The sequence below is a fragment of the Cannabis sativa genome, chromosome 6 (assembly GCF_029168945.1).
Source record: "Cannabis sativa cultivar Pink pepper isolate KNU-18-1 chromosome 6, ASM2916894v1, whole genome shotgun sequence".
NCBI lineage: Eukaryota > Viridiplantae > Streptophyta > Magnoliopsida > Rosales > Cannabaceae > Cannabis > Cannabis sativa.
The window spans coordinates 67,876,006-67,903,694 of NC_083606.1; the positions used below are offsets into that span (position 1 = coordinate 67,876,006).

At 35.0% G+C, this 27,689-nt stretch overlaps 1 protein-coding gene across 2 annotated transcripts; it reads right to left on the reverse strand.

The window, feature by feature from the left end:
* Positions 1-27,152, reverse strand: LOC115725163 (truncated transcription factor CAULIFLOWER A). Of its 2 annotated transcripts, XM_061117484.1 has the most exons (8): positions 26,885-27,152; positions 26,547-26,750; positions 2,987-3,053; positions 2,320-2,372; positions 2,147-2,237; positions 881-922; positions 354-395; positions 1-231 (listed from the first exon to the last, which is right to left on the reverse strand). In XM_061117484.1, exons 2-8 carry the CDS (start codon positions 26,729-26,731, stop codon positions 133-135), a joined length of 579 nt encoding a protein of 192 aa, XP_060973467.1. In that variant the 5' UTR covers positions 26,732-26,750; positions 26,885-27,152; the 3' UTR covers positions 1-132. The 2 variants fall into 2 exon arrangements, with proteins under 2 accessions (XP_060973467.1, XP_030510457.1); XM_030654597.2 differs by having other exon boundaries at positions 26,547-27,151.
* Between the last annotated feature and the right edge of the window lie 537 nt (positions 27,153-27,689).

Here is a 27,689-nt window from a genome sequence, read left to right on the forward strand (position 1 = left end):
TTATGAAGTTAGAGAGTCTTTCTATTACAATATTTCTATTCAGACAACAACAACAGTAAAGTTGGAATATTTGGTCAATATATATATATCTAAATAAATATTGTAATATTATGAAGTTAGAGAGTGTTTGTATTAGTAAAGTTGGAGTACTCGGCGCATGGAATTGGGAGCGTTACCCTTAACCTCATTCGCCTCCACTTTCTTTCCTCGTTCTCCAACCATTTCTTCAATCTGAAAACTCAGAGGTAGGTACATACATTATATATACATATATATATATATTGTGTTTAGATATAGAATGACATGAGTTGAGAGAGAGTTCTCTGTTATTATCACCAGGTTTGGAGTTTTACCTTGTTTTCTAGGAGCTGCTTCTCTTCTCTCAGTTGCTTTTCCTGCATCAATTTTCATATAACATGGCAAATAGAGTAAGTAAGTTCCTTTGGCCACCACAGCCATATTTTCTTTGATTGATCATATTGTGTATATTTATATATATATAAATAGTTCTGAATATGGTCAAACCATAATGGTTATCAAATGACAGAGTACTTTTGCAACTTTTGTCCTTTTGTTTTTGTAGCATAATTTTATAGCTGTGAAAAATCTCAACTCACAATGTTGTAATTATTGGGCAAAGAATGGATAAATATACCTTTACATTTTCTAACAAACAAGATGAATCCTTTAATTTCTATTTCAGTGATAATTTGTATTATCCAACAACATTAATTCTGTACAAGTTTGATGTTACTACACTTTGTTAAAGGTAGTGACCTTTTTTTTTTGTTACTCATACAAAGTTACACAACGAACAAACATGCATGATTTGCCAAACGAAACAAGTTAACTTTATAAAAAGATAATAGGTGGAATGTACCTGATCAGAAAGTGTTGATACAGTCTCCATCATTAGTTGTGCCTGAAAAGTAGAAGATTCGTTAGCAACATACCATCATATTCCTTTAGTGACAATTACACTTGTCAGTGTCATGAAAGAGTAGAAATGACCTATAAGTAAGGGCGACAATTGGATCGTTTTCGTGTTGTCTCGAGGCTTAGGTTTTACAAGCAATTACTAAATTTAAATCCAACTCATCTATTAATCTAAAAAAAACTAAAACACAAATCTAATACGTTTATAAACAGGATTATTTAACCTAACCTGTTTATATAAAGGATCATGCTTAATTTGATTACTTATCAATTCATTAGTTATAACAAGTTAAACATATTTACAACAATTTTATGGCATATTTATAAGTAATTTAACATGTTTATATACTATTTAACTAACTTAATACACTTAACATGAAATAAAATAATAGTAAGAAGAAGAAAGTATACTTTTAAATAGGCCCTAGTGTCATTTTTTGGTTAGGCATGCCAATTTGAATATAATCTGTTTAATAAACAAGTTAGTTGTGTTACCCGAAAATGATCCAAACCCATATATGGTAAATTCTATTGTGGACATTGTCCCACATAGAATAAATGGTAGAGAATTGAGAAATATATAATAACATGGGCTACTCCACTCATAGCCAATTGGTTTTGAGATGGAACCTCATGATTCTTAACATGGTATCAAGAGTCATATCCCTTGCGGGATCCGCACCTATACAGATAGTGACCATGTCCACTCTGATACTGTTCAAGATTGATGAGCAAAAACGAATAAATAGTAGAGAATTGAGCTATATATAAGAACATGGGCTACTCCACTCATAGCCAATTGGTTTTGAGATGGATACTCATGATTCTCAACAAACCCAAACCCAATTATTTTGCATGTCTGACAAGTCGTGTTATCTTGTTTAACCCATTTTGCAGCCCCTCCCTACCATAAGGATGAATTATACTTCATCTAAACATTAGAAAGTGAATCACTCTCTCTTACCGTCAAGGTAATGGCTAGTGTAGTAGCAATACATTTATGTTTACCATTTTTTCTGTTTGATTTTGTCCCCAGCTTTTATACATAACAAATAACAATAGGTGAACTCAAATTCTTGCTTCTAACAAAACAAGTCTAAATTGGTTAGGAAATGGTTTATTAAGAGTTTGTGGGTGTATATAATTGAGGGAAACATCTAGTTAATGGCATGTGAAAAGTTAAAAAATGTATTATTGGAAATTATCTAACCTTTCTTTGCCTTGTTAGTCTTAATAAAGCCTCCAGTTGTCTCTCCTTATGAGCAAGTTCATCCACTGTTAGATGTTCTACATCGAGATTACTGTGTTCAATGTGTAAAGATAAACACCAATATTAATTTCAATCTCCATATAATCATGTAGACATAGTCTTAAATAACATACCTAACCCCTTTCAACAAATCAACATCTTCCCAAAGTCCATCATAGTCACAATTCTGCATAATCAGCCAAAACAAGTGAGGATTTACACAAGAACAACATACTTTCTACATCCATAACATACCTTTGAACATTTACATTAAGACTGTGTTTAGTAAAAGGGAGATTTGGATAGTTTGATTCTCTCATACAAAAGTCAAATTCCTTTCCTTAGTGTGTGTATTTCTTCTCCCTAATATAGGCTAAACTTTGTTCATATTATTAGCAAGGGCATCCACAATATTTCACAATGAAAGGTTTGCTTCTCTTTAAATTTGAAAATGGAATAAAACCAACCAAACAAGGGAATGAGTACTCTACTTCCTATCTTCCTTCCTAAACATAGCCAAAGTCTACAATTTGATTATTACAGGCAGAGTCAAACACTGTTTTTATTAATGTTATTATTATGATCAGAACAAATTACTGTTTGCTTCAACTATCTAATCATAATACATGTATCATTCACTTTCACACGTTGTAAAACTAAGGTCTAAACATAATTACACTTCCTTGGTTATATTTATAGCCAAATAAGAGTATCAAAATAATTGGTATAAGAATGGCCATTCAATTAAAGAGGAAACATTATATTAGATAAAAGCTTTTCTATTGAAGAAGTGCGGTTGACCTCCAGTTCATTAGAGCTCTTTTCTTCTTTTCCTTTCGTCTTGTAGCGTTCGATTGTGTTTCCTAAGCTGAAGAATAACATAATGTTAGGATATAATCATCTGAAACATGTAATTTGAATTCATAGCAACAAAGAAGAAGGCTATATGAGCAATATAACAAAATTGATGTATGAAAGCTAAAACCAATTAAAAGTGATTATTGTAGCATTTGAAGGGGTAGGCCTATTTAAGGACATTGAAATGTTTATTTTTGATAACGAGTTCCAAATTGATAATGTGTGTAAACTTAATGTTATTTATAAGATGTATAAGCTATTCTTCTCATTACCAATTAATTTTGAGATAAAACTTCAGACTTTTTAGTATATACCTTACCGCATTTTACTTTTTAAACCATATTGCCACATTCTAACATGGTATCAAAGTGGAAAGAAGATTAACAAGTATTTGATCCAAATTAAAAAATAGATTGAAAAATGAGGGCAAAAAGTGCCACTTGTGATTTGTGATTAGGGAATGGTGAGTCAAAAATGAGCTACTTGTGATAGCTGTTTAGGATTGGTGAACAACAATAGCCACTTGATAGGAATATTAGAGAATCCAACATTAATAATGCGTGGAAACTTAAAACTATATAGAAGATGTATGGACTACTTAACTCATTGTAAATACTTCCGCATTCTATCATTTAAGACCTTGGAACTGTTTCCATTTTCGTATGATTCATTAAATTTAGCCACAAAATAGATCTTGAACATGGAAACTACAATGACATTTTTTTGGCTTCTACTTCTGTTTTCCTTAAAAGGTTTTGGAGAATTCTCATTCTCTTTGATCCTTTCAAGATGATAATCTATCAACTAAGGGTTCTAATTTCCAAATAGAACAAAAAAAAAAAAAAAGAATTCAAAATGCTTAAAAAGTACAAATAACTAACAAAAGTTTACTTTTTTTTTTCAAAGTTTGTAAACTTTCTACATAGTGTTTATTTCTTTATTGTGAAAGAACCCAACATGTTGTTTAGGTAATTGCATTCCATAGTCTTTTCCTTATTTTTGATCTGGATCCTAATTCTCAAATTAATAAGAACATATCATGGCAATGATGTCATATAGATAATCTTGAAAGTAGTATTTGTGTTTAGTCATTTTATGAAATCTTTGAAAGATGAAAAATAGTAGTCAATCCGTTGGCATAGGCTCACAAAAAGAGAAACTATGAAAAAACTTGATCCTACCATGATAGTTTATTGGAGGAGATGATTGGGTTGTCAAACTTCTAAATGGTTCAATCTCTAATTCGTTGTAGTGATAGAGATGGACTAAAACAACAATCACGTGAAAAACTATAAAAATATTGTACAGAAATGTAAAACAACATTTAAATTAATTCCAAGCCTACCAAGTAGTTCTTTATACAGCTAGGGTAAATTCTAGGGTTGTTAGTCTATTCCTATATTTGTGTAGTTAATTATTAGTCTTTGTAGCTACTTGAAAGAGCTTTTCAACTACAATTATGATTCAATTATTCAAACCCGCATGGTATCAAGGTCGAACCCTAAATCATAATATTTTAACCTTAAAACCCTAACGTCATAATACTAATGGAAAGCCCTAAATCCTAAGTATCATAACGAAAATAGAACGTAGTCTTTGACCAAAAAAAATCTTTCTCTTATTGCTACCAAGACTATTAGTTAGGGAGCTGCAGTTAGTTCAGTTAGTGGTTGACAGTTGACTGTTTTAATAGTTAACTAATCGAGTTAGCTAATAGTTAATGATTAATTAGTAGTTGTTTATTAGTTAACAATTCCACTTAGCTTTCTTATTGACTTCTTAGGCCATTGTAATAGATACAAAGCGTTAAGCTTGTACAAATTCATTCAAAGGCGATAAAAGAACCAATTCATTTATTTTTTCTTGTTTTTCACTTGAATGGTGATGTGAATTGGAATCAAAGACTTGCATTCATTCCAAACAAACTGGTATCAGAGCTTGGATTCGATTGAAAGACTTGAATCGATTAGAGGATTAGGAGAAGAACGAAGATCTCTATTTGTTCGAATAATTGATTCAAGGGAGAGATGGGGAGTGCGAAGTTTGATTTGGAGAAATTCATAGGGAAGAACGACTTTGGCTTACGGAAAATAAAAATGAGAGCTCTTCTGGTACAACATGGACTTCAAGGAGCCAAAGAAGGAGAAGACAAGATTGAGGGGAAGGCAGAAAATGAGACATTCGAACTGCTCGAGAAAACTCCTAGTGCAATTATTCTATGTCTTGGAGATAATGTCTTGCTGAAGGTATCGAAAGAGAAGAGTGCAACAAGTATGGAAGAAGCTTGATCAACTTACATGAATAAATCCTTAGCCAATTGATTGTTCTTGAAACAAAAGCTATACGCCTTTAAGTTATCTCCTGAAAGATACATTAAAGATTATCTTGATGACTTTTATAAGGTTATCCTTGATCTTGAAAACATAGATGTTAAAGTAGAAGATGAGGATCAAGAGATCATACTTATGAATTCACTTCCAACAGATACATATGAGCATTTCGTGGATACTATGATGTATAGAAGGAACTCATTGATATTGTACGAGGTTCACATTGCTATAATATCGAAAGAGTTAAAGAAGAAATTAGAATAGAGAGATGAAATGGCAGAGGAAGTTCTATTTGTTCAAGGGAAATAGATAAGAGAGATAAAAGGGTTCAAGAAAATGGCAAGAATGGAAAATCTCATCCAAAGCACAAGAAGAAGTGTTACATCTGTCATATAACGACTCACTTAAAAAGAGATTGTCCTGAATTGGAAAATGTTGGAAACAACAGAAAATCTGGCAATGTTGATATTGCAAATGGGGATGAGAATGATGGATATGACAATGTTGGAGTTATGGTGGTGTCAAATCAATACTTTGGACTCGATTGGGTAATTGACTTAGGTTGTTCCTTCCATATCTGTCCAAATAGATCTCAATTTTGCGGCTGCAAGGAAATTGAGGGTGGGACAGTGGAGCTTGGTGATATTAGAGCTTGTCGAGTGGTTGGAATGGGATTTGTGAAAATTGAGTTGTTAGTAGGAGGTTTGATTGAACTCCAACATGTAAGACATGCACTACAAATTTAGAGAAATCTCATCTTAATGGCTATGTTGGATAAAGATGGCTATCTGATGAAAATTGAGAACAGTACCATGAAGATTCTTAAAGGATCAATGGTTATGATGAAAGGATCAATGCTAAATGGAGTGTACATCCTGCAAGAGAATACAACAAAGGAACAAGTAGCAGTGGCATCAAAGGCTATGGTAAACTCCACTATGCTTTGGCATAGAAGGCTTGGACATGTTAGCAAGAAAGGCCTTGAGATTCTGTCAAAGCAAGGACTACTTGGTGAAAATATTGTGGAACACATGGAGTTCTGTGAACAATGTGTGTTAGGGAAGGCAACAAGATTGAGATTTTTGGTTGGAAAGCACAACATAAAAGGAACTCTTAACTACATACATTTAGATTTGTGGGGGCCATCTAGAGTAATGTCCAAAGGTGATGCCATGTATTTTCTAACCTTTGTTGATGATTATTCAAGATATTTGGGTGCACATACTCAAGAACAAGAATGATGCCTTTAAGACCTTTATAGAGTGGAAAACTTTGATGAAAAATCAAAAAGATAAAATGATTGAGAATTAATAATGGATTGGAGTTTTGTTTGATGTGTTTAGGAACAATTGTAAACAAGTTGGAATAGCCAAGCATTTGATTGTAAGAGACACACCATAGCAAAATGGTTTGGCTGAAAGGATGAATAGGAAAATCCTTGAAAGAGTAAGGTGCATGTTGATTTATGCTAGTTTGCCAAGAGACTTTTGGGAAAAAGCTATGTTAGTTGCATACTGCCCTTCCTCAGCAATCAACTTCAAAACTCTAATTGAGATGTTGTCAGGGAAGCTAGCAAGATATGATCACTTGAGGACTTTTAGGTGTATTGCATATGCTCATCTAAGACAAATCTCTATATGGTCTAAAGCAATCTTGTAGACAATGGTACAAGAGATTTGATGACTTTGTCACCAGATCTGGATTCAAGAGGAATGCTTATGACAACTGCTTCTACATCAAGATAACAAGGGTGAGATTAATTGTTTACTTGCTATTATATGTGGATGATATGCTCATAGAAAGTAAAGAAAAGTCAAAAGTAAGTAAAGTAAAGGTAATGCTGAACAAGGAGTTTGAGATGAAGAATCTTAGGCCAGTAAAGAAGATTCTTGGAATGGAGATTTTGAGAGATAGAAAGAGTAGAAGGTTGTTGATCTCTTAAAGTGGATATATCTCCAAGGTTCTCAAAAGGTTTGGGTTTGAGTATGTTAAAAGAGATTAAGAGAAAATCATAGTTGACTGAAGAAAGAATAGGAGATGGCTTGCTTGTTTGACGAAAATTATTCAAGAAAGGGAACAAGAATTAGAACCCTGCCGGAAAGGAGAAAACAAGTTCAAAATTTGAAAGAAGGTATTTTATTTGTAATCAAACAACACACCTTAAGAGGGACAGTCCAATCATGAAGTAGTACAATATGAAAAGATATGGAAATGTTGATTTTGGTCTTAAATGGGAATGACATCGATGGCTATGATAGTGTAAGTGTATGGTGGTAACAAAGGAAATTCCAAACCAAAGATGTGTTCTTGATTCAGGGAGCTTTCTTCATAACTTTCCTGATAATAACCAATTCAATAATTACCAAGAAATTAAGGGCTGCATTGTCATGCTTGGAGATAACAGATCATGTCAAATTGAGGTAATGGTATAGTTGAGTTAAAACTCAGTGATGGAACCGTTAAAACTTAGAGCAAGTTTGACATATTCTAGAGATTAAAAGAAACTTAATCTCAATGCTAGGTTAGACAAAAGGGGTCAAGAATAATCATGCAAGGCTCAACTATGAATGGGATCTATGTTCTACAAGGAAGTCTAGTTTAGAGTCAAGTCAATGTGATGACAACAAATGTAAGAAACAAAACAATGGTTTTTCATAGGAGGTTTGGTCACATAAGTCATGGAGTGCTTAAAGTTTCAACAAGAGTTATGCTCATGTGATCAAGATAACTAGAGTTAAGTTTGGAATTGGAATTCATAAATTTAAGCGCTTCCTAGACTACTTGCATTCAGATTTGTGGGACCCTCAAGAACAAGTTCGAGAGGAGGTTCTAAGTAGTTTATATCCTTTGTTGATGATTTTTCTAGGCATGTTTGGGTATTCCATTTGAAGGAGTTTTGTGCTAACAATGTTTTAACCTAATTTGCATGAAATTTGGTATTGGAAGGCACTTTATAGTACTAAAAACCCCACAACAAAATGGAATGACAAAAAAGATGAACAAAACAATCCTAGAAAGGGTGAGATGTATGTTGATTCTCTTGGATTTTCTTAAAATTTTCTGGGCTAAAATTGTTGTTACAACATGTTAACTAATCAATAAGTGTCCCTCCTCTACTAATGAATTCAAAACACTAATTGAACTATAAACATGGCACTATGCTAAGTATGAGCAAGTAAAGGAAGCTTATGCTCACATTAAGCAAGGAAGTGCATATTTTTGGTATATCCAAAAGAAGTGAAGGGATACAAGGTATGGAGTATAGATCTCGAAAACAACTAGAAATACTTTATCAGTATGGGAGAGCCACTTTCTTAATTTTGTTGCCCAATTTGTTACTCTCTTTGGATGCAATAGTCTCACGTTAGTTGAATCTAGCTTCCTTGCTTTATCCACGAGTCAATTGGCCACCATAGTTTGCTTTCCTCTTTTTATCCCACAAGCACATAACAGGGTGGAATACACAGATAAAACCATAAATTTGAGGAGAGACCTTGACAACTCCATCTCGGATCTCTTGCAAATATTCTAACTTTCATAATGATCAACTAATGTTCGACACCCAACTTTAATAGATGAAGCCTGTGAAATTATGAGAAGAAATAAAAGACAGGTTGCCCGACTCCCATGAGATTGACAAAGCCACCTCACCTTCCTGAGGGTTAAATGGTGAAGGTAAAACAAGCCTTGTGACCACCAATCCCACGACTCTGTGGTTTTCTAGAGCTGGAGGACATTCGTCTCTCCATTGTTCGTGCTGAAGGACTCACATGATGGTTGTGTGGTATTCTCGAAGAGGAAGAAGAAGAAGATAAAGTTGATTTGGCTTCACCATGGTCCCAAAAGGTCAGCCCATTAACTTAAATATGTAGGTTGAGATAATAAAAAGTGATTTCATTTCTAGGAATATGAAGTTTATGGTTTAATCAATTTGTCATGTTTACTCATTTGGGTCATATCTGAATTAACATTCAATGGGTTAGTTGTGGACCAAATAAGAAAGAGTTTAATTGCATGACCTTTTCTAAGTTGGGCTGACTTTATATGGATCATGTTGGAAACAATAGTGAATGGGTGTACAGGGTTTGATCACCAATTGGTAGTGTTTTAGTGTTGAATTAGAGGGGAGCCTCTTACTGAAGTTATTCTCATAAGAAACGGTTTGTTTGCCCACTAGTAAAGTTGACTTCTTGCCCACCTTTGGTAGCACCACCAGTAGCTCTTCCTCCTCCAGCATTGACTCTTTCTTTGGTGTCAACTCCTTCTCTGGCGTCGAATTCTACTTTTGATTCTTTTCCAAACTTTCGACGGCTAATACAAGTACCCTGGTTGGACTTCTCTTAAGGTCAGACTCGAATAGAGCCACGAAAAGAGTCCAACCGCGATGCTCAATCTTCTCCAATGACTTCTCCCGCTTCCGCTGTTTCTCCAGCATACATAATCAGTGAGCCCCACATGTTGGTTCATCGTATAACCTTTGAACCCCAAAATAAGGATGAAGTAGAAGAAGAAGAAGATCGATCATGAAATTCAGAGCCTTTCTCCCTTCCTGATTACGACCATTAAAACTCCTTCTCCCAATCGTGATAAAACCCTGCACATGAAGACGATGGTTGGAACCACGATTTCCGGTCGTTCCTTCTCTGAGGGTGATGACTTTGGTGAGTTTATCTTTGACTATGTCTTGTGTAGCTTCCAATCAGTCTTGGGCAATAACCAAGTGATCCACACCTTTTTGGACATAAATTTCACTCCATGATCCTTTAATTCAACTTTATAGTCATTGAGTTGACCTTGTACACCAGAAACTACTGATTCCAACCTATCCACTATGGTTTCCATCCTCATCGTCACTCTCTTACACCAATATGATAACTATGATATCAAATGATAGACCTTGTTGCCACATTCTTAAGCAAGTAGCAAAATAGCACACACAATAGCAAAGTAGCATTATGGAGTAGAATGTGGAAGTTAATATTGAATATATGAGAAACCAATTATAATTGATTAGAGCCCTTAGGCCTCTTTAATGCAAAGATTTTACTTAGTACATTGCAAAGATAAAAAATGCTACGCTACTTTTTATCCATCGCATTGTCATTTTCAAGACTAGAGTTGGAGAGGACAATTGACAATGTTAGGGAAAGTGATGGACTCTATATAAGAGGTGAAGAGAGAGCGCTTGCCTACATATTTCTACCAACCAAAGTATAATGAGATTCATTTGTTGCATTTTTCGTCTAAGAATGAGATTATTTGTAGGTTCAAACTCTAAGTCTAAAATAGAATGATTCATCAAAGCTCTTGCACTGAAATTTTTGACAAAAATAGGTTTATTTTGAAGTTACCCGAGCATAATGGGGTGATAGTTCACTTGATGCTATTTATTTGATAAATCAAATGCCTTCAAATGTTTTGATTTTTTTCTTAATGTACTATGTATAAAATATTTGGATAGCCCCAATTTAAAGTATACAAAAATTTTGATCCACGGATATTTAATTCTTAAAGTAAACATTAATAGTGAGACTTCAAAGTGACAAGCAAAACTCTAACCTTTATCCTCCGAATGCCTTTAGAAAAGAAAAATGAGCATGAGCAAAATGTCTTGATCCTACTTATGTCTCACATTCAAAAATCTCTTGTAAATACACTATTTTGTCAATTTGCAAAACGTGTCAGTGCTTCTTTTCTCAAGAAAATGTTATACATAGCAACCCTTTCTCCCTTGTTCTTATTAACATATGGGAACCCTCCAAAGTCACTACTTCTCATGGTAACTGTTGGTTTATTATGTTCATTGATTATGGCACACATATCACTTGGGTCTATCTTCTTAGGTGCAAAGACATTACCATGTATCCATTCAACTAGCTAGAATTGACAAATACTTTAATTCAGCCTTTGATCCATTTTCACATAAGGGATTGTTAATCAAACCTAATGTGTGGATACTCCTAAACATAATAGTGTTTTCGAGTGAAAAATGTTATCTCTAGAAGTAGCTTGTGCTTGTAATTGAAAAACCATATTACATTCTTCAAAATCTCTACCATCGCGTTTCTCCTAATACAAAGTTTTTGGTTCTACAACTTTTGAAAGTGTTCATCAACGCATTGGAGTAAAGTGGATCCTTGAGCTCTTAACATAATTTCTCATGGCTAGTCTCTTCCCAAAAAGACTATCGTTGCTACTCTTGGAGAAAAAATCGCAGTTCCAAATGATGTCACATTGTTTTTGATAATGCTTCGCATTTCTTTCCCTCCTCGATTTAGGGGAGCACATTCATCACAAGGAAGATGCTTAGTGATCATGGGATTAGAAATATCACTCAATTATCAATCTTCAATACATCCCTCTCCTTCCAAGCCAAATCGATCCACTATCATCATCACCCAAGTCATAAATTCTTGTGTTCTATTCTTTTAAGTCAAAAATTTTCTAATTTTCACAACATCCATCAAAACTAAAACATGAAAAAAGAGATATATGTGTACTCTAAAAGAGAAAGAAATAATCAAGTTACAAATCCTCAACACATGCAAAACACCAATTTGATGGATTCTTCTCCACAAAATCAGTATGATTTAGAGAATCATTCCTATAGCATTGAAAGTAAGTCTTGCACTCAATATCACATCCCCAAGTTTATTATTGTGATACTTAAAAATATTAAGTATGATTTATACACTCCTATAATTGATGTATTTTTAAGTATGATTTAGACATACCTATAGCATTGACCTAGAGTAATTTTTGGATGGGTGATTTCGTGGGAAGTTTTCCCAAAGAGCGCGGAGCGGGGACAAAGCATGCTGGAAACACTTGTTTTGGTTAGTAGGGCTAGTCGTCAATTCAAGAAGCAGCCAGAGTGACGTACTCGTGTATAAGAGTCATTATTTCGTGGGTGTAAGAATTTAGTGGAGGCTTAAAGTGGGAACGTTACAAATGGTATCAGAGTCTTGACTTAGCCGGAAGTATAGTCAACGAGGATGTCTGACCCCGTAAGGGGGGTGATTGTGATAATAAGTAGTCCCGTGATCCATAACGGAAAACGGCAGGTAAGTTGTGTCACGTGTCATGATTCTGACACTGTGTAGGTATGAGATTACACAATTGAGGAGGACTTAAATGGATTGATGGAAACTACCTATATCAACAAGGTGCATCTTGTTTTCTGGTAGCCCATCATGAAAATAACTCCAAAGTTAAGCGTGCTTGACCTGAGATAATTTCAGGATGGGTGACCTCTTGAAAAGTTTTCTGAAGGAGCGTGTGAGTGAAGACAAAGCACGTTGAAAACACTCGCATTGGTCTGCAAGACCAGTCGTCAATCCAAGAAGCAACCGGAGTGGCGTACTTGTGTATAAGAGCCATCATTTCGTCAGTGAAAGGACATATTGGAGGCTTAAAGTGGGGATGTTACAGTTGCAAAGACTCAAAAACTCAAAAAAAAAAAGTATTGTCAATGCTTATTTATTTCTTATTTCAAAATGAATTTCCAAGCCTTTTCTTACACATTGATTTTATATGTCATGCCTTTGAATAATACATGTGTGTATATCTACCCCGCTTGTTAGGGTTAGGTAAGTTCACAAACTTGACTTGATATTATAACTCAAAGTCTTTTGACTTTGGTAAAGTCCTAAGAACATAAATGGCTTTAATTCCACTAAACCTTGCAGTGCAATTTCTTTCTTTAAACACACTAAATTTTAAAATTAGTTTACAATTCCAATTTACTTTCCTCTAAGAAATATATCTTGGGTTAACAAAGGTGACATGACTATTTAGAATGTATATGTTGATGATATTATAGTCATTGACAAGAATACAAAAGAGATGAATTCAATTAAAGAATTATTAGTAAAATAGCTTGAATTCGAAGATTTTGGAACACTTGGAAATTTTTTGGGTAAGGATTTTGTTAGGAGTAAAAAGAGTATTTCTGTATCATAATAATATACTCTTGATCTCCTAAAAGAAATAAGAATGCTAGATTGTAAGGCTTGCAAAACTGGAATCAAACTTTGGAACAAAGTTCGAATGCTCAAAAGAAAAGCAGATGATAAAGGAAGATACCAAAAATTTGGCAAAGCTTATTTGTCTCTCACATATTAGGACAAAGTGCATCGAGTTTTGAGGTATTTAAAGAGAAAACCGGGCAAAAAGTTATTTTTCAAGAAAACATTCAAATGTAAATGTATTCATCGATGCAAAATAGGTTGGATCGATTGACGATAAACAATCAACATCTAGCTATTGTACTTTAGTGTGGGGCGAAAAAGTAAGAAACAAATTAGTGTCGCAAGGAGTAATGTAGAATCTGAATATAGAATCAAGACTCATGGAGTGTGCGAGGCAATTTAGCTTAGGAGACTGAATATAGGAGAAGTGTTCAACCCTACTATGACAAATAGTATACAAAATAACAGGAAACAAAACACTTGAAAGTGATTCATCACCAAAGAATTATGTGAGAGTATTTAATTTCCTTGCAGACAAGCTTAGGCTCATCAACATCTATAATCCAGCTTGAGTGGGAGTATTGAAAAAATAGGAAATCAAATCTTAAACAATTTGTTTGTATGAAGCATTTGAAAAATTATACCAAAATTATATACATTATTCTCCTAATTTTACAAATTTTACAGCATATCTTAGATTTGTAATGCAAGAAGTTTCATCCTCTAGCCAATGAATGGCTAATTCAGTGTGAATAGTTGCATAATAAATTTCTTTACACAAAATGACTCATTAACAAAGTTTTTTTTGTTGAGAAAATTACGCAAATTTGATAACAAATTTTGGTAGGTCTCTAAATCTCCTACAAATCTTTTATTGAAATCAAGAAATAAAAATACACAGTGTTTTACAACACTCCTCACAACGTACATATGCCCAAGAATTTTTCTCACAAAAATTTCTCTTGAAAGCTTTTCTCTCTCTAAGCTTCTAACTAAATCATTTCTTCTTTTTGTTTTGTGATATGTGAGAATGAATACATAACATTAATTTATAGGTTTTTCTAAACCATATAAGTACACATTTTTAGTCGTCCTATATTAACTAATTAACATAAGCCTTGCTTTATTTTAGTAAAACTATATTAATAACTCTTAATATAAGAGTATCAAAATATAATATTTATTTTCTTAATAGTCTTCCAATTAAAGATTGATTTCGATTTGTTTTCACATTTCACCTCTATGCAGTCTTCTCATTCTTGTACTCTTGCATGCCAACTAAAGGTGAACACAACTTTAGTTTCTCAATCAACTAAAGTTGAACACTTCATCTTCCAACAAAGATATGATAAAATAATAACGAAGTCAAATATGCTTAGTTCTAGAAAGAAATGCTAAATTATTTATCAACTATCACCTATGCAAAACATTATTCTCTTGCTTGAATTCTAGCTTTCAACAAACCTTGAAGCCATTTGAGTTTAGACTTGAGTTTTTAAACTGTTTGGGTTCTTTGCCCCTTCTCCCCTCCTCCCAGAAAGACATTTTGGTTTGGAAGGATTCACAGGATGGGAGGTTTTCTGTTAAGGCTGCTTATCATTCGATTTCCAAAGGGAGGCAGGGTGGAGTGGATCGTCTTTTCAAGAGTTTGTGGAAATCCTCTCTCAGTGAAAGGGTCAAGCTCTTTCTTTGGAAGGTTGAGAGAGACATTCTCCCCTGCGGGCAGAGGCTTCATTGTTTGTTTGAGAATTCTTCTTTCTGTGTTCTTTGTGATGGTGATGTCGACTCCCTGGAACATCTGTTCTTCCACTGTCATGTGGCTCATTTTTGTTGGTTTAGAAGTTCGTGGGGTATTCGGAGTGATCTCATTCACTTCGGGTCCCCGCGGGACATTGTGGAATGGATCTTCTTCCCTCCTTTTGCTGACTGTGTTGACTCAAATCAATTCTCCCTTTTTGCGGCGTACCTCTGTTTTTATCTGTGGAAGATTCGTAATCTGTGTTATCACGAAGGTGTGCGAGAACCCCCTGAGGTTATTTTTAAATTCTACACTTAGTGAACTCCTGTGATCTCAGGAATCGAGATGATCCCCCTCCCCTGGTACTGTGCGACTCCTTGTCTTCGGTTGATCTTGGTTTGGGCAACCGGGTGAATATCTTCGTTGATGCTACTGTGAGAGACAATGTCGCTTTCTACGCGGTTCTTGTTCTTGATTATTCGGGGAAGGTTTTGGAGGCCTTTGCTGGTAAGGAGAATGTTGTTTCGTCTCTTGATGATGAGGCTCGTGCCATCCTCAATGCTATCTCGAGATGTCTTTCTTGTGGCTGGTCCGGGGCTATGATATTTTTTCAGATTGTAAAGTGGCGGTGGATGCGATTCTGGCTAGGCAGGTCCCTTCTTGGAGGCTTTATCCTGTTTTTCTGCAACTGTTTAACTCTTTTTAATAATGGTACTTCTTGTAATGTCTGTTGGATTTCTAGTGTGAACAATGGCGCAGCTCATAAGCTTGCTGCCAGGGCTGCGTCCCAGAGTTTTTGTGGCTTTTTTGATCAGTCGGTTGTGTACTCTGTGTTGTAAGCCCTGTTTTGTGTTTGTTTCTCGTTTACTGTTTTAATGAAAGTTTGTTTTCTATCAAAAAAAAAAAACCTTGAAGCCATATTATCTCTTTATTGGCTCAATCTCTACGACATACTTAGCCTATGTAGTGGATAAAGCTAAAATCTTTTGCAATTGAGACATCCAACTAACAACTGTATTTCCAACAGTGAATATGTAACCTGTGGTGCCTCGTAGATACCTCAAAAGCCACTTCACTGCTTCCCAATAAGCTTTCCCTGGATTTGACATAAACCTGGTAAAAACTACAACTGCATGTCCATTATTTGGTCTTGTACAAACAATCGTGTACATCAAACTCCCAATAGTTGAGGCATAATGAATTTGACCCTTGGATAAGTGAAAATGACTTGCCAAGGGTGTACTAACTGGCTTGGCATCACCCATGTTGAATCTCTACAAAATATGTTTGATGTACTCTGACTGAGATAACTATGAAATCCCTATATGCTTATCTCTTATGATTTGTATTCCAAGAATCTTCTTTGCTGGACCTAAGTCCATCATGTCAAACTCTTTTGACAATTGTTGCTTGCAAGTTTTGATATCCTTCATATTTAAACTTTCTTTTAACATATCATCTTCTGAAATAGCAACAGTGGTCAGTATTGTACCTTTGGAAGCCTTATGCACAAAACTGTCAAACTTTTTGTACCATTGCCTTGGGGCTGGTTTTAAGACATACAAACTTTTCTTAAGTTTTCATACCATACTCACATTTTCTAAAAAATATTCTGATTGATGCATGTATATCTCCTCATCCAAGTCTCCCTGAAGAAATGCAGTCTTCCTGAAGCAATCTTCACGTCTAACTGTTCAAGATGATCTTCAATGGCAACAATACTCAACATTGATCTAATAATATTGAGCATCACAACAGGAGAAAAATCTCAATATAGTCAACTCCTTCCTTTTGCAAAAATCTTTTAACTACTAAACGAGTTTTATATCTCTTAGAACAATCGTACTCTTTCTTTACTCGGTACCCATTTGTTGTGAAGTGCCTTCTTATCCATGGGCAACTCAACTAGTTCCCATGTCTGGTTGGAAATCAAAGACTGCATCTCATCTTTTATGGAAAACTCCCACTTGCTTACATCACTAGTCTTACATGTTTCATCATAACATTCAGGATCTCCTTCATCAGTCAACAACAATTAGTTCATATATCTCCTGTTAGGCACATGAGGCCAAGAAGACCTTCTCAATACAGGAGCTGGAGTAGGAAGTAGTGTTGCATCAGATTGTTGGATATCGCTTTGTCCAATAAGTTCCTCTTGCTGAGGACTTGTCTCAATCATCTCTGTCATAGAACTATTTGGATCATAATCTCCATCTACAAATATTGGCCCAGTACGCTCTGAGTCGCTAGTGTCAATTTTGTCTCTATCCTTGTTCACTCTTTCATTGAAAATCACATCTCTACTACGAATGACCATTTTGTTTTCATCATCCGAAATATGATAGCCAGACTCATCCCCACCATAGCGAATGAAAGTGTATTTCTTAGATTTAGGATCAAGGTTATTCCTGCCTTGATCACTAATTTTCCCATAAGCTACACAACTGAAAACTTTTAGATGTGATAGGTTTATCACTTTTCCACTCCATACCTGTACTCAAATGGACTTGATGGGCCTTGATTAATCAAGCTAATGTGTTGATTGCTTTGGTAAACCTAATTGTATACTTTACTTTGGCTGCTTCTGGAATAACGAGTGACCTTCGAATCCAACATGATTCTTTCCAGCGTGCTTTGTTCTCACTTGCACGTTTTCTAAAAAACTTCTTAGGTCACTCGTCATAAGATTTCTCTAGGTCAATCATCACTTAACTTTGGAGTTCTTAAGTGATTGGCTAACGAAAGGAAGATGCATTTTGTTGTCATAGATAGTACCTATCAATCTATTTAAGCCTTATTCAACTACGTAGTCTTACACCTACACAATCTTAAAATCATCACATTTGACCTTCCCTAAAAAATGTGCGATTGCACAACTTACCGGTCATTACCCTTACAGATCACGGAACTCTAAATCTCATACTATGAGACTAAATAATTTTAATTTAAGAAATGTGCCTACAATCATTAGCTCCTCATATACACGAAGTTCTTACACATTGTAATAAAGAAGAGTAACGACTAAGGATCTAGAAGATGAATATTTTCTATTTTTCACTAAAATCATATTTGAAGTTGTTAGTCTTTGAGAATACTCTTTCCCCCTTCATAAAGCTTTATAATGAGGGCTTTCAAATAATAGGATAAAATAAGCCTATGAATTTTAAGAGTGCTTCGAAGCACAAGGTAACTTTCTAAGTTTTCACTTTCATGAGATACAATTCAAATTCAACTTTCGAGATTGAAATTAGCTATTCAGGCTAGACAAGATAATTGACAAATTAATTCTGATTCCTTTCAAGGGCCACTTATTTCTCAATAGGATAAGTCTAAGGTTTATTTGAATTGGGACTTACAAGGTAGAAGGAGCATGTTCAACAGAGCAAGTATGTTGGAGTGTTTTGAAGGCAGTTGAAGACACATACCTTAATTCTCCTTTTTGTTTCTTTAATTACTCCATCTTTGTTTTATGAGTCAGGATGTTCTAGCGGTAATTTATGTTCATAACTTAGACCTTTTATAGTATCAGTCCAAAAGAAAAAAAAAGCAATATGCCATATGCAAAATGCAAGTTACCCTAGGCGATTTTTTATGTGTGTTGATGGCACCTTTACTTTTGCAAAGCCAATTTGAGTGAGATTAGGGTGGTCCAAGATTTTATTTAGAAATAATGTGATTGGTCGAGACAGACTATCAATGTCAGGAGATCTATTGTGGTCTTCTCTTCGAATAGAAAGTTGAATGTAAAGAAAGAGATGTTTTTGTTGGGTTTTTGAAAGCTTGGCATGTAGGATAAGTTCTTCAAAAATCCACTTTTGTTGTCTATTAATCAGGTTCGGGATTTTGAGTTCATTACGGAATGCATCTTGAAGAGGTTGGAAGAGTGAAAAAGTAAATTGTAATCTCTAGATTGTAGAAGAACCTTGTTTAAATCGATTCTCTTCTAAATTTATTTGTACTATGGCTACCTTCATACTACTCAGGGCATGTGATTCGATTTGGGATGCTTAAAGCAAGAGCTATATCCGGTCTGGTGCTCACCAATACATATATTAGGCATCCTAAAACTATTGCATAAGGTACATCCTTCATTTCCTCTTTCTCTTCCGCACTAGTAGGACACTGTTCCTTCCTTGTTGGCTTTGATACTTTTGATCACCGATTGGTCTTTACTCATTATAAGCATATTGTCCAGATAGAGCAATAAGAACACAACTGTAGATTGCTCTAGATTCTTGTATATAAACAGTGATCATATGCTGATTGTTTGAACCCAATTTGTTGCATATAAGTATCAAACCTTTTATTCTATTGTCTTGGAGACTGTTTTAAACCATATATGCACCTGTGAAGCTTACATACCAATTCAACTCCTTTCCTTTCCATCTGAAACCCAAGTGGTTGCTTCATGTAGAAATCTTCATATAAGAATCCATTCAGAAAGGCAATTTTGACATTAAGTTGTTCAACTTCAAACTCCATTTGTGTTGCAAAAGACAACATCAATTTGTCTTGTACTTTACCACAAATGAGAAGATTTCAATATAGGCAGCTCTTTCCACCTTAGTAAAGCCATTAGTCACTAACCTGGCTTTGAACCGTACTGGTTCATTCTCATTGATTTTCTCTTTCACCTTGAGAGTCAATTTTCATTTCATAATCGTTTTGTTCTCCGATTTCGGTAAAACAACCCAAGTCTGGTTCTTTTAGAGTGAATCTATCTCCTTATCCATGGCCTTAAGCCATTTTGACTTGTTTCCACCTAAAATTGCCTCTTCGTAGCTTCTGCGCTCTTCAATTTCAATATGTTGAACCACTGCCCGTACAAATGCAATCAAGTCTGCCTCAGCGAACCTTTTTGGAAGGTGAATCTCTCTTTTGGTTTTATCCCGTGCCAACTAATAACTTTTTAGACCTTTCTGTACGGATTCTTCTTGAACATCTGTTTGGTTTTCATTATCTTTCGGTTCAACACCAGCTTTTGTGTGTGCAATATCTTCTGGTTCCACCATAGCTTCTGGTTTCTGGAATTTTCTGCATCATACGGAGAAACACTACCTTTCTCGATTGTCAAGAGGGGAAATTGCAACTCATTAAAGACCACATTCTTACTATTATTACCTTTGGTTTCCCCTTCTTGGAGATACATATTCTGTAACCCTTGGCACCGAAGACATAACCTAAGGAAGTTTCCTTAACTGATCTAGGTTCCATTTTGTCAATAGATTGGTGTACATACGTTGTGTGAGAGTCAGTAGTCCCGTGATCCGTAAGGGGAAACACCGGGTAAGCTGTGCAATCCCACACCGCCTGGGGAAGGTCAAGTGGGATGATTCTGAGACTGTGTAGGTATGAGACTACACAGTTGAAGAGAGCTTAAATGGATTGATTGGTACTACCTATGTCAACAAGGTGCATCTTGTTTTTCAGTAGCCCATCTTGAAAGAACTCCACAGTTAAGCGTGCTTAGCTTGGAGCAATTTTAAGGATGGGTGACCTCCTGGGAAGTTTTCTCAGGAAGCGTGCGAGTGAGGACAAAGTACGTTGGAAACACTCGTGTTGGTCTGTAGGGTCAGTCATCAGCCCATGATGCAGCCAGAGTGACATACTCGTGTATAAGAGCCATTATTTCCGTGGGTGTAAGGACCCAATGGAGGCTTGAAGCGGGGATGTTACACATTGTGCACCCAAAGGTTCTTAAATGTATTAGATTTGGGGTTCTGTTATACTACATTTCATAAGAGGTTTTCAAGCCTATAACTATGTTTGAGCTTCTATTTATAAGGTAGGTTGCAGTAGCTAAAACTTCCCACAAAATGGTTTTTCTAATTCAGAACTGAACAGTAGGCACGTAACTTTGTTTAACAGGGTTCGGTTCATCCTTTCAGCAACACCATTGTTAGTCCTAAGGTACTTAACTTTTAGATCAGTTTGCTTTTCAACTAGATTTTTCCAAATCCTAAATTGCTTTAGGCATTCATTCTCAATTGTTAGCAAATAGGTCAAAACACATACTTTAATCATCAACTAAAGAAAGAAAATATTGCTTACCAGAGTAAGTAAGTACTTTATATGACCCCCAAAGATCAACATTCACATATTTGAGTATCTTCTTATTGTATGCCTTGTTGGTGTGAATTTCAATTTATGTTGTTTTCCTAAAATACAAGTTTCAATGGTAAGACACAAGAATTTAAATTATCAATTATACCTTGTTTGTGCAGTTCTTTGAGGCCTTGTTCACTGATATATCTGATTCTTGCACTTCTACCAAACTTGCTACTCTGGCTAGAATAATTTTTCCTTGGAGAATGTACAAAACATTGATCGTTTCACCTTTCATCACTATCAAAGAACTTTTGATGATTCTTAAGCTTATGTTCGTGGACTTGTATTCACAACCCTTAACTTTAAGCGCACCTAAAGATATGAGGTTTCGTCTTAAATCCAAAATGTGTCTTACGTTCGTCAGCACTTTGATTCCAGCATCATACTATTTGATGACAATCTTTTTGATTTCAATGACCCTGCATGAATTATCATTTTCCATTAGAACTTTACTTCTATCAACTGATTTATAATCAATGATTTTCGACTTGAACACATGTGATAAGTGCATTTGGAGTCAAGAATTCACTCCATGATCATTGAGGATTCTAAGATGGAAAAAAATTCTCCATATGTTGAGCAGTCATCACTATCCTCCGTGATCGCACCTGAATATTTTTTGTGGTGATGATGCATGTCGTCATTCCTATCTCCATTGTGAGGTTTGTTGAAGTAAGTGTTGAAGCCTTGCTGCAAAATCTTTGCAAGTGTCTAGAACTTCCACAGTGATGGTGTTTACTCTTTGAGCTTCCTTTCTTGGGTGATCTCCCTCTTGCCAAATACACTTCTTTTTTCTTGGATTCCTTTTCCAATTTTTATTCAATATCCTTCGACTTAAGTGCAGTAATAACATCTTTACCATATTTAATTGCAGATTTGACTTCTTGATGCACGATTGGGAGAGATCTCAACAAAATGATGGACTGACTTTCTTCATCAACTTTATGATTTATTAATCCTACAATAATCTCATTAAACCTATCAACAAGTTTTCTTCTAACACTATTGGACAAATACATGATGATCATGTAGAATGCTACCTCCTCCATCTCTGCTTTCTTTTTTGGATTCTTCTCAGTTGATAACTCGAAAAACTTTAAAGACCTTCTGGTGCACTAGAATATCCCTTTCAAACTCTTTCAATAGACTGAAATCTCATGTTCCATCAAACTTTTCCAATTTGAATCTTGCCATTAATGACATTAATCTTTGCTTCAAGAAATGCAGCCAAAAGAATCTTGATTCTGCGTTCTTGATCGATTATCAAGCTCTGATTTGTAGGGAAATTACTAGTATGCAGAATCAAATCAACTAAACTAGAATCACGAAACAATTAGCATTGACGAGATTTCAAATTTGCAATCCAAGATATATACTGGTTTAGGTCCTTTACATCGAAGTCATCTATGTCTCTACTCCAATTATAGAACACCACCGAGAAGTCTTTATTGATTAACTAAGTATAAAGGTGCAATACAGCCGAGATTGATTCTCTATTTGGATTCTCGCAAAGTGTTTATCTCGCACACTCTTATCCCAGAATCTTCTTCATCTACAGAAGATTATTTATACAAATCCCAAAACCCAATCTCTCTTTTCTCTGTACCTTTATCTCTCTCTACCTCTCAATCTCTCTCTTTCTTTCAATCTTCAACCTCGAAATCACTTCTCAATCACACCTTGTAAATGATGAGTACGGTGGTATTTATAGATCTGGGATATGGATCCCAAAGTTAGTAGCTACAACAACTTAAGTTGTTAGTCAGTTATGACTTAACAGACTTAACGACCTCCTCTTAACACTATCTCCACATCAGCTCAAGAAAGAGCTTCTCCAGATGAGAGGCACACTTCCTAGACAAAGGTTCTAGAGAGACGAAGTGTGTCCCTTGAACTACGTTCCGAATAGGTACAAAGCTAGCTGGAACAAACTATCTTGAACTTCCTTCTAGGAGGTGACGACTAACCTTACGGAATTCCTTTTTGGAGGAAGGCTAGCTTTATAGATGACTCCATTGATGAATAAGCTAGACTTTCAAAACTCCTTTCTAGATACATACAATTTAAAATAAAATTAAATATTTCTTTATACATATATTTTTTTTTTCTTCCTTTGAATTTGTTATTTGTTATTTTATTTATTTTAATTTGTTGTTGGAGACATAAAATAATAATATTTTATTTTGTTACCATTTATGTAAAAGAAATATATTTTTTCATTAATAATTAAATATTGAAAAGTAACCAGCCTAAAATAACTGATTCAATCTGCACTTTTGTAGATTGGATTAAATTGGATTTGAGCTATTGTGCGGATTAGATTAGATTTGAGCTATTGTGCAAATTAGATTGGATTTAAAATATGAAATTCGCACTTAGTACGGATTGGATGCACTATGAGCAAAATAATGCAGATTGGATTGGATGAATACCCCTATATAAGAGGTCGTGAAATCTGTACAAGTCAATCTCGAAGTTGTGCACAAGACGACTTTACGAACCCATGACAAGCATTATGAGATTCTTGTGATGCCATTTGGCCTCACTAATACTCCAACAAACTTTTGAGGCCTTGATGAATGAGGTATTTCGTCCTCATTTGCGTAAATTTGTAATGGTATTTTTTGATAATATTTTGGTGTATAGTGCAGCTTGGATGACCATGTTCACCATCTGTCTGCCGTGCTCCAACTTTTATCCGAACAACAATTTTATGATAATCTCATAAAGTGTTCGTTTGCTCAGAAAAACTAGATTATTTGGGTCACATAATTTCAGGGAAAAAGAGTGGCAATGAACCATTCTAAATACAAGCTATGTTAGATTGGATTGAACCCAAGAATGTCAAGGAACTTCAAGGATTTTTTGGACTCTGGTTATTACTGTAAGTTGTAAAATGGTATAGTGAAATGGCTTGGCCATTAACATAGCAGTTGAAGAATGAAAATTTTGGCTGGAACAATGTCACCATTGTTGCTTTTAAGGCACTCGAGCATGCTTCAACAATGGTGGATACAGATGCTTCAAGATTTGACAATGGATTTCATAGAAGGGTTGCCTCAATCACATGGTATGGATACTATTTTGGTGGTAGTTGACAAGTTGAGCAAATACGCCCATTTCATTCTATTGAATCATCTTTTCACAGTTAGAATGGTTGCTGATGTATTTTTAAAGTAGTGTGACTTCATGGAGTTTCGAGTTCCATCATTTCCGACAGAGATAAGGTATTCAAGAGCCACTTTTGGCTTCAAGTTACAAGGCACAAAACTCCACCATAGCAACGCTTATTGCCCACAAACAGATGGACAATCCGAAGTAGTTAACCGTTGCCTGGAGACTTTACTTAAGGTGTTATACTTAAGATCAACCCTGATCGTAGATGTGCTTGCTTGCTCGGGTCGAGTATTGGTACAACAATCTTTCCATACAGCAACCCACCATACGCCTTTTTGGATCTTGCATGGACGTGAACCACCTTCTCTTATTCGATACAAGCAGGGTTCAACCCCGATCTCGTTAATTAAGGAAACACTAGAAGATAGGGATGCACAGCTAGATGATCTCAAGATGCATCTCTCCAGGCTCAACAAAAAATGAAACATTTTGCAGACAAGAAGAGGATGAGCAGTTTTTTGTGGGCGATCCAGTATTTGTTAAGCTCAAGCCATATTGACAGATATCTCTAGTTTCAAGGCGGAGTGAGAAGCTTTCTCCTCGTTATCATGGTCCATTCGAAGTGCTTTCACAGGTTGATGAGGTTGCTTATAAGTTGAATTTTCCAGCCACATCTTCACCATTGCTTCCTCCACAGTTGAGTCTTGACTTAGAGCTCATAGTTGAGCCCACTGAGTTACTAAGGGTTTGCAATAGTCAACCTGATGGGAGGGGTGACATGGAGGTAGGGGTGTTCAAAAAAATCAATAAACTGAAACTGACCATCAAACCGACCAGACCGTAACCGAATTTTCGGTTCCACGTCATCACCAAATTCGGCGGTCGGTTTCAGTTTCAATTTTTTTGACATGGCGGTCAGTTTCGATTTTTGAAATATAAAAATGGTTAAACCAAAAAACCGCCAAAAACCGCAATAAACCGCCAAAAACCGTACAAAACTGCCAAATCGAAAAACCGCCAAAAACCGTACGATCGGTTTTATACGGTTATAATTTCTAAACGGTCGGTTATAAAATTGTAAAAGCTGACCATAACCGACCGATTTTCACTCCTACATGGAGGTATTGATCAAGTGGAAGGACTTACCGCTATTTGAGGCTACTGGGGAAACTACACTACCTTGTTGCAGAAGTTTCCCTGATTTCACCTTGAAGACAGGGTAAAAGTGTGCGCAACGAGTAATGATAGACCTCCAATAAGTTATATCTACGATTCTAGGGCACCAAAATGCAAGGATAAAACCAACACTACTAATTTGCAATGAATAACTAGTAGATTGTGGAGATCAAGATAAAAATCATGGCGAAAGAATGAATAATCAGAATAATATAAGGCAAACCTTCAATGAAAAAAAATCAAAGAGTGTTACCTATCACTATCCTAGCTTAAAATAAGAGAAAAAGAAAATTAAAAGTACTATTAATTTGAATGTCAAGCTAAATTTCTAAATTCAAAAAAAAAAAAGAAAAAATAAAAATAGTAGGTAATCTATTATGGGAATGAATGATGCCAAATGCTCTTACTTATTATATCTACAACATCATTAACAATGATGTCAGGCATGTCACCCCATGTCATAGATCTATGATATATATATACCAAGCAATTATTCCCCATACTAAAATTACCTTTTATAGCATACTATGAATTCTGCTTATTATTATATACTTGAAAAGATCACACATTACACACGTGTAGACAGCCATTTTCACGTATACAAGTAATCTTAAAGCTTTCACCAACAACAAATAAAAAATTAATTAGCATATAATTTAAAAGAACATAATATATAACACAAGTATATAACACACGAATATCAATAGTACATAATTTTATGAATAAATAAATATGATATATGATAAAAATATTTTTCTGTCATTTCGTTCGTATAGCGACAGTGACGAACAACACGCAAAGGGGAAGGACCAAGTTTCATTTTACGAAAAAAGGTCAATCGCTTTCTACAAAAAGCCATTAATAATAATAATAAGTTGCCTTGAAACTATACAATATGATTATCGATTATTAACAATTTAATCCGTTTTTTTTTATTATTACCATAAATATAAATAAAAACAAAAATATAAATATATATAATATTTTCATGATATTTATGCTGTACGTACGGAAAGTAAAAAAGTCTAAAGAGAAGAGAGAGTACTTTGTTAATTTGTTCTTACCTGTGGCCACTGCAAAACTCGTAGAGCCTACCGTTGCCGGAGAAGACGATGAGTCCAATCTCCACATCGCAAAGCACAGAAAGCTCATGAGCCTTCTTCATAAGCCCACTTCTCCTCTTCGCGAACGTCACTTGTCGACTCTGCTTGTTCTCGATTAGTTTCATCTCTACTTTTCCTCTCCCCATTTCGATCCAACCACAAACCCTAACCAAAACCAGTTCTCAAATTCTCGATTCTCGATCGATCGATCGATCTAACACTTAAAGAAGACTAAATAACTTAGTAAATAGAAATAAGAAATAGAAGGAGAGAGAGAGAGAAAGAGAGAAGGAGAGTACTAGAAAGGGCGCCAGTGAGAAAGATAGCCGGTGATTTTTTTGATTCCAAATATAGAGAGAGAGAAAGAAAGAGGCTTTTTGGGTTCCGACACGTGGCGGAATAGGAGTGGATAACTGTATTTTTCATAATCATAGAGTATAAAATCCCCAGTAATCGGCTCCAACAAGTTCGAAGATGATGGGTTTTGTTTGTTTTTTGGTTAAAAACGTCTTGAATCTGATATTTGATTTTTGAAGAACCCTTTTTTGTTTAATCAAAGCATATTTGAAGAAATGATTTAATTTATTGTAAGGATCGGCTTTTATTTATTTATTTATTTGATAATAATGAAGATAAAAAATAATTTTACACGTGGAGCTAGCATTGCCTTAAAAAAGATTTCGTATATTTTTTTAAATAAAAATTAGAAAAATTGTGATTGGTTACAAGTGTCAAAGTAATTAGATAATATTTTCTTTCCATTAATGCTAAGGTCTTTACATAGTATTTTGCTTTTTTAGTCCACACTACCACCAATAGCTGCTAAAAGAGTGTCTCCTTTAATTCAAAATAAGACTGTTTCCTTCTTTAGTTGTCAAATTATTGTTTTTTTCTTCCTTTCTTTCTAACCTCTTTCCAAGTTGCCCAACATTCTAATCGGTTACTCTAATAATTATATCAACTTATTATTTTCCATCAAATGCATTACCAAAATCTCACTCTTTCTCTCTCTCTCTCTCTTTATTTTTTATTGAACATCTATTAGCATATTTATTTTTACTTCTCATGCATCAATAAATACACATCCTTAAGATTATTAAAATT